Below are 8,121 nucleotides of genomic sequence, written 5' to 3' on the forward strand. Positions count from 1 at the left end.
AAAAGAAAGAACAGTAGTGAGTTTGTCCCAAAGCCAATGGGGATCAAGTAGATAAGATGGTATGTGCTTATTCATTGTCATACGTACATAGATACACATGCTTTAGCTGGTAAACCGAGCAAGAAAGAAGGAGCCAATAATGGCAGGTGGTATGGAGAATATAGGGCGGTTTGTGGGAATCGCAATGGTGGTTCTGGCTCAGGTTTGCAGTTTTATATTGAACAAAAGGGCCATGTCCAAAGGACTCAGTGAATTCGCTCTTGTTATCTACTCTTATTCTTTTTCCATTCTCATCCTTCTTCATTCTTCTTTCCTCTTTCACAGGTCATCAATCTCTCCCTCCCTCTCTCTCTCTCTCTATATATATATATATATATATTGAAGTAATTGATATAGTACTTACTAATTTTTGCAGGTCAGAGCGACCTCCACTCAGTCTTTCTGTCCTTTCCAGCTTGTTCTTAATGGGGGGCTTATTGGGTTTGTGAAATGCCTCTATGTCAAATTATATGCAAAGAGTTTTGCCTGATTGATTTTCAGTAGTTTTACTAGTATAGCTTTGTAATTTACTCAAATTTGGACTTAGTTCTTCTTCAATTGAAGATTCTTCTCTTTTTCCTCTGTTAAGAAAACGCAGAGGTTTTGGACTGTTGATGGGAAATGCTGGTTTACAGTACAGTTCTGTTACACTTAACTCTGCCATGCTCAACCTCATTCCAGCTTTTACTTTTCTACTTGCATTAGCTTTCAGGTTCCTCTTCATTTTCATCTGTATATGATAAATATAGCAGTTTGAGTTGAGAAATTAAACTTTGCTAATTGCTGCTAGTTTTTTTTTTTTTATTTTTTTTTTATTTTTTTTTTTAAAAGAAAAAAAAGGTGCTTATATCAAATAAAGGAAATATGTAATTGTAATCCATTCATCTTAAGAATGTCCTGGATTTTTGTTTTATGGTAAATTATATATAAAGGATGGAAAAATTGAAGTTGAAGAGCTCAAGTAGCCAAGCTAAATCTCTAGGAACTCTAGTGTCAATAGCAGAAGCATTTGTTGTGACCTTCTACAAAGGCTCACCCATCATTAAGGCTCGTACCCTTTTCGTATCGACCCATCAATTTCTCGTCTTTACCACAATCACATTGGATCCTTGGAGGTTTTCTCCTTGCAGCTGAATCTTTTACAACTTCATTATGGTATATTCTGCAGCTTTGCTTCTTTTTACTCCTCAAGTATGTACAAGTTTTAAATAACTTGTAAGTCAAAATTTAAGCTTGATATTGTTTTACCTTTTTTTTTTTTTTAAAATATATATATATATATATATATATTTTATCTTTCCTGTGGTAAATTTTTTTAGGCATCAATCCTAAAGAAGTAGCCCGCAGTGATGATCACAGTTGCCTTTTGCTGCTTCTTTGTGTCTATGGAAATTTCATTAGTCTCGCTGATTATAATAAAAGACCCAAATGCCTGGAGATTACAATTCGATGTCACATTGGTTGCAGTTTTATTCTCTATAAGTATATTAACAGATTTAAAGGTGTCACCAATGGCTAAAATTTCAAAAACTGTCACTGTTTTTTAAAATCCTCTGTTACTTTGAGCTTCTAAATTAGGCAGATAAAAGTGGAGTTTGTATGTAACATGTAGGGAATTGGAAATGCATTCCGTGGCGGCGTGATTACATGGTGCCTAAAGAGAAAAGGGCCTTCATATGTCTCAATATTCAAACCCCTTGCACTTGTCATTGCAGACGTCGTCGATGTAACATTTTTAGGAGAAGGTCTTTATTTCGGAAGGTATGGGCTATTCTTCTCAACTTAATTTCTCTGAGACTGAAATGATCATGAGAATTAGATTTAAGCTCAATCCGATGGCAATGTAAAATAAAGGTTGATTATATTACAAGGTAAGAGGGTAAAAAAAAAAAAAAAAAATGATTGATGCAATGTTACAATCCAAATAATTGAGTGTACTGTATGTTTGATAAAGACTTTATGATGCCTATTCATAGTTTTAGTTGATTGTACTCTGCCCTTCTGTTTTGTTGATATGTGAGATGTCTTTGAAATTTTCTCTTGCAGCTTGGTTGGTGGAGTTGTTATTGTCGCTGGTTTTTATGCTGTGATGTGGGGCAAAGCCAAAGAAGAGAAATCACTCAAGAATACTGATAAAGTTGAATGCTTGGATTCATCCGATGAAAGTTCTCCTCTTCTGCAGAATAGGCAGTAGAGACACAAAATATATATCTAATTATAAAATTATTAATGTAGAATTGAAAAAAAAAAAAAAAAGAAAAAAAAAAAAGAAAAAAAAAAAAGGAAGAGAAAGAAGATTTGCAGAATCAGAAGTTGCCATTGTTGTTGGGAAGTAGAATTAATGGTGGGTTGTTTTAGACTGTGTTTCTTCAAGACATTTATTGACTCAACAAGCTACAAATTGTATTCAATGGCAAAAGTAAAAATTTCTGAAATAATATGATTTTATTTCATTTATTTACACACACAGAACAAACATCGCAAACTGATTCTGTTTAATACTGTATGCTTAAAAGAAATCCTATAAACTACTAATTGAAATTAAGTTAGAAACTTTTCTGAAAGTTTCATCATAAGACTAAAGAACTAACCTTTTCAAACTTTATGCCTTTTTTAAAAAAAAAAAAAAAATATTAGAGTCAATAGAAACTTTTGATGCAGGGGAAATTTTTTTTTTTTTTTTTTTTTTTTTTTTTTTTTTTTTGGTTTTAAGATGCAGAGGAATAATTGATTCTTTAAAGGTTGGATTATGAATGATTAAACTACAGGAACCCATTTGTACTCCAAAATTGTCAATTAACAGTACAAACAATAAAAAGGATACAAGTAAGGCAGAGCAACACAGAGAATTAAATTCAGAAGTTCTAAAAAGCAATTCATTTTATTCCAAAAGAAATACAATGGAAGCATATTTTACTTGTGTTTTTTCCTTTTCTGTTTTTTATTTATTTATTTATTATTATTTTTTAATTAAACAAGAACATGGGATTTTATAATATAGGTAAGATGAAGACAGGGCAACAATACGACCATCAAAACGACATCGTTCATGTCGAAAACCGACAAAACATAGCTCACAATGAAACAGGAAAACGTTCCCATAAAGAAAGAGTAGTTTATCAGTGTGTTTTTCCTTTTTTTTTTTTTTTTTTTTTTAATATTGTAAAGCTAAAGCCAGTGGGAGTGGGAATGATGAAGTGGTGAAGCAGTAAGAAAAAGGAGGTATTTGATAGATTTTTTTGTGGGATAGAAGAAGATGATGGGGAATAGTTTTCTTCCATTTGTGGGGATGCTAATGGTGGTTCTGGCTCAGGTTAGTGGTATCATATTGAACAAAAAAGCCATGTCCAGAGGACTCAGTGAATTCATTCTTCTTCTTTACTGTTGTGCCATTTCCTCTCTCATCCTTCTTCCTTCTGCTTTCCTCATTCACAGGTCAACACTCTCTCTCTCTCTCTCTCTCTCATTTGACTGACCCCTTAATAGTTGCAGGTCAGAGCGGCCTCCACTCAGTCTTTCCATCCTTTCGAGCATCTTTTTCCTGGCGCTTATTGGGTTTGTCTCAGATTGTGTATATATGAAACTATGTGTAAAAGGGTTTTCCTTTTGATTTTGATTTTTCTATTTCGAAGATACATCACTCAATTTTTGGTACCTGTTTTTGTGCTATTTTTTCACCTTTTTTAACAGTGTGATTTTCTTTTCCCCTGTTTTTCCCTGTACTAGATGTTGTGGACTGTTGATGGGATATGCTGGTTTACAGTACACTTCTCCTGCACTTAACACCGCCATGCTCAACATCATACCAGCTTTTACGTTTTTACTTGCTTTAATTTTCAGGTTTTCTTTGTTACTCTTGATTTTTGTGTATATATAGTAAACAAGCGTTTGGGGTTAAGAAATTAAAGTCTGTTATTGAAATGGGTTTGAGTCTTTTTGGCCATCAAAATGAAATTGTTGAGGTCCTTGATTAGCTATGAAAGTGCCAAATTTTGTCTTGCTGGTATTAGATTTTGGCCATGTCCCTTTTGATTATTTATCATGAAAAAAGCTTTCAAAGATGCCTTATGGAGATTGTATTTACTGCTGTAAATCCAAGTCATAGATGTTTTAGTGTGAAATTATTGAATGGTAGTTATAGGATCGAAAAATTTAAGTGAAGAAGCTCGAGTAGCCAAGCTAAATCTGTGGGAACTGTAGTGTCAATAACAGGGGCATTCATTTTGACCTTCTACAGAGGCTCACCGCTTATTAAGTTTCACACCTTTTTGGATTGACCAATCAATTTCTCTTTTTTAAGAAATTAAAGTCATTTAGTAAAGTTGGGTTAAGAAATTAAAGTCATTTATTAAAATAAATGGGTTTGAGGCTTATTGACCATCAAAATGGAGTTGGGTTCCTTGATGTTGATGAGCTATGAAAATGCCAAAATTTGTCTTGCTCGTATTACATTTTGGCCATGTCACTTTTGATCGTTTTTCTTTGTGGAGATTGTATGTACTACTATAAAATCTGTCATATATATTTTGGGGTGAAACTATTTTGCATGGTAATTATAGGATGGAAAAATTTAAGTGGAGGACCTCAAGTAGCCAAGCTAAATCTGTAGGAACTGTAGTGTCAATAGCAGGGGCATTCATTTTGACCTTCTACAAAGGCTCACCGCTTATTAAGTTTCACACCTTTTTTGGATTGACTGATCGATTCCTCTTCTTACAGCAATCAAATTGGATACTTGGAGGGTTTCTCCTTGCAGCTGAATCTTTCTCGACTTCGTTATGGTATATTCTGCAGGTTTGGTTCATTACCAAAGTTAAAGTATCAAGTTTTGAAAAAACCGTTGTCAATAAGTTGATCCTTCTTCTATGTTTTAAATTTTGCAGTTACTACTACTTAAGAAGTACCCTGCAATGCTGCTTTTGATTGCATTTTACTGTTTCTTTGAGACTATACAAACTGCATTAATCTCACTGGTAATGGTAAAAGACCTAAGTTCTTGGATGTTACAACCTGATATTCGACTGGTTGCAGTTTTATACTCTGTAAGCATACAACGAATAACTGCCCTTGTCGTTTGATTTATGTTTCAATTAAAATTATAATGAAGTTGTAAGCTTGGATATCGGTACTTAAGGGATAACATCTGGCTATAAAACTGAAATATCTCTCTGCGCAGGTGAAGAAAGAGTCACTGAAAGGTTAAGATTTCAAGATGATTATGGTTTTATTTTTTATTTTTTTACCTGTTTATTGTTTTAACTTGTAGATGAAGGTACATACGGTTTAGTTTGTAAAATGTAGGGAATTGGGAATGTGTTCCGTTACTGGATCCTTACATGGTGCCTGCAGAGAAAAGGACCTGTATTCGTCTCAATATTCAAGCCCCTTTCACTTGTCCTTACAGACGTAATCGGTGTCATCTTTTTAGGAGAAGCTCTTTATCTTGGAAGGTATAGAAGTTCTTTTCTCTGCTTAAATTTTGTGTGAGTAATTCTAATTCATTTTCAAGCACTATCACTAAAGTTGCTTACAGCTGAAGAAAAGGTTTAGAAGATAATTGCATTATGTTATGCATCTTCACAAGACTAGACAAACCGAAAATCATTGTGTTTTGCATCTTTATGCTTTAACAGCTAACAATGTGATGTAGGCAGGATCATTAGAGGAGTTTATGGACTTAAACGAGAGGTTCCAATTAACCCAAGAGCACAATTCCTGGACTTAACCAGAGGATGCCTCCCAAAAGAGTTTTTCACTACTCTATTCTCAGCAAATATACAATTCCATTTTCAGTCTTAACTCTAATGCTTCCAATCTATACATAACACGAGACCTACTATCAGATCCTCCCCGAAACAAAATAGCTAAAGATCCAAACAACTTGGTTTGGTTAACATAATAAAGACTGAAAACGACATAGGTTCGTAAGACTAATAAAAAGCCTATAAACATATATGCCATGCCAACTTCACCGCACCACAATGTCCGTTTCCCTTTTGGCTTTCTTGATATGTAAGATTTGACAGAAAATTTTCTTTCCGCTTGATTGGTGGAGTTGTTATTGTCGCTGGTTTTTACACTGTGATGTGGGGCAAGGCCAAAGAAGAGATACCAGTCAAGAATGGTGAAGCGGAATGCTTGGACTCATCCAATGAAAGTTCTCCTCTGCTGCAGAACAAGCAGTAGGGGCATAGAATTTCTTATCTGGAATTTATGTTATCGGTCCAGAACATAAATGCATATGCATCCCTACTTTGTTTGTTTCTGTACATATGTGCATGCATGCATATATATTTGCAGAAATGTATATATATATATATATATATCAAGAAAAGAAGTTGCGAAATCATCTGGCCCCATTTTCTTTGGAAGTTAAAATTAAGGGTAGTTTGAATTTGTTAAAACATCTAAAAAATAAATAAATAAAAACAAACAAACAAACAAACAAATTGTACAAAACTTTAAAAAAAAAAAAATTTCTTTTAAATTTATAAGTGTTTAAAATGTTTCATTTCTATAATTACCCCTAACTAACACATAATATATATATATATATATATGTTAAGGCACGGCCCTTCTTAATATATATATTCCCATTAATTTATGGTGAATATATATATATATATTCCCATTAATTGGCAGTAACTAGGACCCATATCTTAGTTACCCAAAAAAAAAAAAAAATAAAATAAATAAAAAAGAAAAAAATAAAAAGGGACCCATTTGTTGGTCCATGGTCCGTTTTTCGTCTCTTTAATAATGGCATTCATTGTGTTATCACTGTTAAACCACTATGAATCTGATTGGACGTTGATGGCATAAATAGTACAGTCTTAAACAACTTTCTAAACGAGGAAGGAAAAAAAAAAAAAAAAAAAAAAAATCTCTAAACCCCTTCGTGAATCGAAATTGGGCATACTTATAGGTCAATTGCGATGCAGAGTTTTGGGTCATGTTAACTAATTCTTTCCTATCATAATTAATCCATAGATGGGAATCACATACAACTCAATACTCAAGAGGGAGTAGGACTCCATGCTTCTTGATTTTTTTTTTTTTTTTGCTAGCATCTATCTCTACCATTTGATTGGCTATCTTTGAAAGTCATAAAACGCCTTTTTGTAAGTTAACCGCCTTTTTTTTTTTTTTTTTTTTTTAGGTGTAATATTGTAGGTTAACGTTTTGAGGCTGGGAACTATATGAAGAAACAATAGTTTTAGTATCACATTGTCTTCGTAGAGTCAAATTAATTTTATGATGTTAGAACTTTATCTTAGCCTGCAATTGATTAATGTTATAACCTTGAAACGGGTGTTTTTAGGATGGAAGCTATACAGTGGATAAGCTCAAGCAGCCAGGCTAAAATCCTTGGGAACCATAGTTTCAATAATTGGAGGATTTGTTGTGACCCTCTGTAAGGGCGCTTCCATCTTGATGACCTCTACCTTATTGTTAATACCTATTAGTAATAAACTTCTTTTCTCATCGTTACAATCAAATTGGATCCTCGGGAGGCTTTTTCTTGCAGCTGACTCTTTTTTATCTGCTCTATGGTACATTATGCAGGTTAACTATAGGCTTACTTTTATATATATATATATATATGTAAAAATTTCTTGAATTATTATTGACTTTATTAAATTAAATATTTTTATGTGTCAAATGTGGATTGTGATAACTTATTTACGGTTTTAAATTTAAATTCAAATAATAATTGATAATGAATAAATAGATAAATAAGCTTCAAGCTTGAAGAAGGTACTATATGAACTCCAAGCTTGGTCTTGAATTGTTGAAATACTGCTCCTAAAAGTAGCTTCGATTGTATATTTGCAATTTGTAAATTGGAAGGAATATAACAAGTGATAAGTTGTCCAGCAGGTACCTTGTCTTTGACAAAGTGATAGTCGATTTTAATATGCTTTGTTAGATTATGTAAAATAGGATTAATAGTTGTGTAAGGCACTAATATTGTCACACAGCAAGTAAGGTAGCCGGTACAAGGTTATGCCAATATCCCATAGCAAATAGGTACACCATGTTATTTCAGCCATTGCTGTTGCCATAGCTCGATATTTAGCC

General features: G+C 33.2%; 3 protein-coding genes across 21 annotated transcripts; all 3 read left to right on the forward strand.

Moving 5' to 3' along the window:
- Window positions 1-2,500, forward strand: LOC107434599 (WAT1-related protein At5g40210). Of its 7 annotated transcripts, none has more exons than XM_060813281.1 (6): window positions 2-324; window positions 416-751; window positions 792-1,254; window positions 1,359-1,541; window positions 1,652-1,800; window positions 2,086-2,500. In XM_060813281.1, exons 4-6 carry the CDS (start codon window positions 1,389-1,391, stop codon window positions 2,231-2,233), a joined length of 450 nt encoding a protein of 149 aa, XP_060669264.1. In that variant the 5' UTR covers window positions 2-324; window positions 416-751; window positions 792-1,254; window positions 1,359-1,388; the 3' UTR covers window positions 2,234-2,500. The 7 variants fall into 7 exon arrangements, with proteins under 7 accessions (XP_060669263.1, XP_060669264.1, XP_060669265.1 ...); XM_060813282.1 differs by having other exon boundaries at window positions 972-1,254; XM_060813283.1 differs by having other exon boundaries at window positions 416-480; window positions 638-1,254.
- On the forward strand, window positions 140-1,173 carry LOC132800131 (WAT1-related protein At5g40240-like). Its single transcript, XM_060813131.1, has 4 exons — window positions 140-202; window positions 416-480; window positions 587-751; window positions 972-1,173. The coding sequence occupies exons 1-4, from the start codon at window positions 140-142 to the stop codon at window positions 1,171-1,173; spliced, it is 495 nt and encodes a 164-aa protein (XP_060669114.1).
- A 484-nt stretch (window positions 2,501-2,984) lies between the features above and the next one.
- On the forward strand, window positions 2,985-6,385 carry LOC107434600 (WAT1-related protein At3g28050). 13 transcript variants are annotated; one of them, XM_060813760.1, is made up of 8 exons: window positions 2,985-3,474; window positions 3,526-3,594; window positions 3,766-3,879; window positions 4,599-4,833; window positions 4,923-5,081; window positions 5,216-5,237; window positions 5,389-5,489; window positions 5,690-6,218. In XM_060813760.1, the coding sequence occupies exons 1-8, from the start codon at window positions 3,296-3,298 to the stop codon at window positions 5,762-5,764; spliced, it is 954 nt and encodes a 317-aa protein (XP_060669743.1). In that variant the 5' UTR covers window positions 2,985-3,295; the 3' UTR covers window positions 5,765-6,218. The 13 variants fall into 13 exon arrangements, with proteins under 13 accessions (XP_060669743.1, XP_060669740.1, XP_048319053.1 ...); XM_048463096.2 differs by having other exon boundaries at window positions 2,988-3,474; window positions 5,341-5,489; XM_048463097.2 differs by having other exon boundaries at window positions 2,988-3,474; window positions 5,341-5,489; window positions 5,694-5,836.
- Window positions 6,386-8,121: the final 1,736 nt, after the last annotated feature.

Source organism: Ziziphus jujuba, chromosome 12 (genome assembly GCF_031755915.1).
Source record: "Ziziphus jujuba cultivar Dongzao chromosome 12, ASM3175591v1".
In the NCBI taxonomy this organism is placed as follows: Eukaryota; Viridiplantae; Streptophyta; class Magnoliopsida; order Rosales; family Rhamnaceae; genus Ziziphus; species Ziziphus jujuba.

What these genes read in the sequence shown, in the direction of transcription:
- LOC132800131 (XM_060813131.1), top strand. Translation starts at nt 140, where the DNA reads ATGGCAGGTGGTATGGAGAATATAGGGCGGTTTGTGGGAATCGCAATG. An exon ending in CTTAATGGGGGGCTTATTGG is followed by an intron (nt 481 to 586) that starts GTTTGTGAAATG and finishes ATTTGGACTTAG; the next exon opens with TTCTTCTTCAATTGAAGATT. An exon ending in CTACTTGCATTAGCTTTCAG is followed by an intron (nt 752 to 971) that starts GTTCCTCTTCAT and finishes TTATATATAAAG; the next exon opens with GATGGAAAAATTGAAGTTGA.
- LOC107434599 (XM_060813280.1), top strand. Translation starts at nt 1,389, where the DNA reads ATGATCACAGTTGCCTTTTGCTGCTTCTTTGTGTCTATGGAAATTTCA. An exon ending in GTATATTAACAGATTTAAAG is followed by an intron (nt 1,542 to 1,651) that starts GTGTCACCAATG and finishes TGTAACATGTAG; the next exon opens with GGAATTGGAAATGCATTCCG. An exon ending in GAAGGTCTTTATTTCGGAAG is followed by an intron (nt 1,801 to 2,085) that starts GTATGGGCTATT and finishes TTTCTCTTGCAG; the next exon opens with CTTGGTTGGTGGAGTTGTTA.
- LOC107434600 (XM_048463094.2), top strand. Translation starts at nt 3,296, where the DNA reads ATGATGGGGAATAGTTTTCTTCCATTTGTGGGGATGCTAATGGTGGTT. An exon ending in TCTGCTTTCCTCATTCACAG is followed by an intron (nt 3,475 to 3,525) that starts GTCAACACTCTC and finishes ACCCCTTAATAG; the next exon opens with TTGCAGGTCAGAGCGGCCTC. An exon ending in TGGTTGCAGTTTTATACTCT is followed by an intron (nt 5,082 to 5,340) that starts GTAAGCATACAA and finishes TGTAAAATGTAG; the next exon opens with GGAATTGGGAATGTGTTCCG.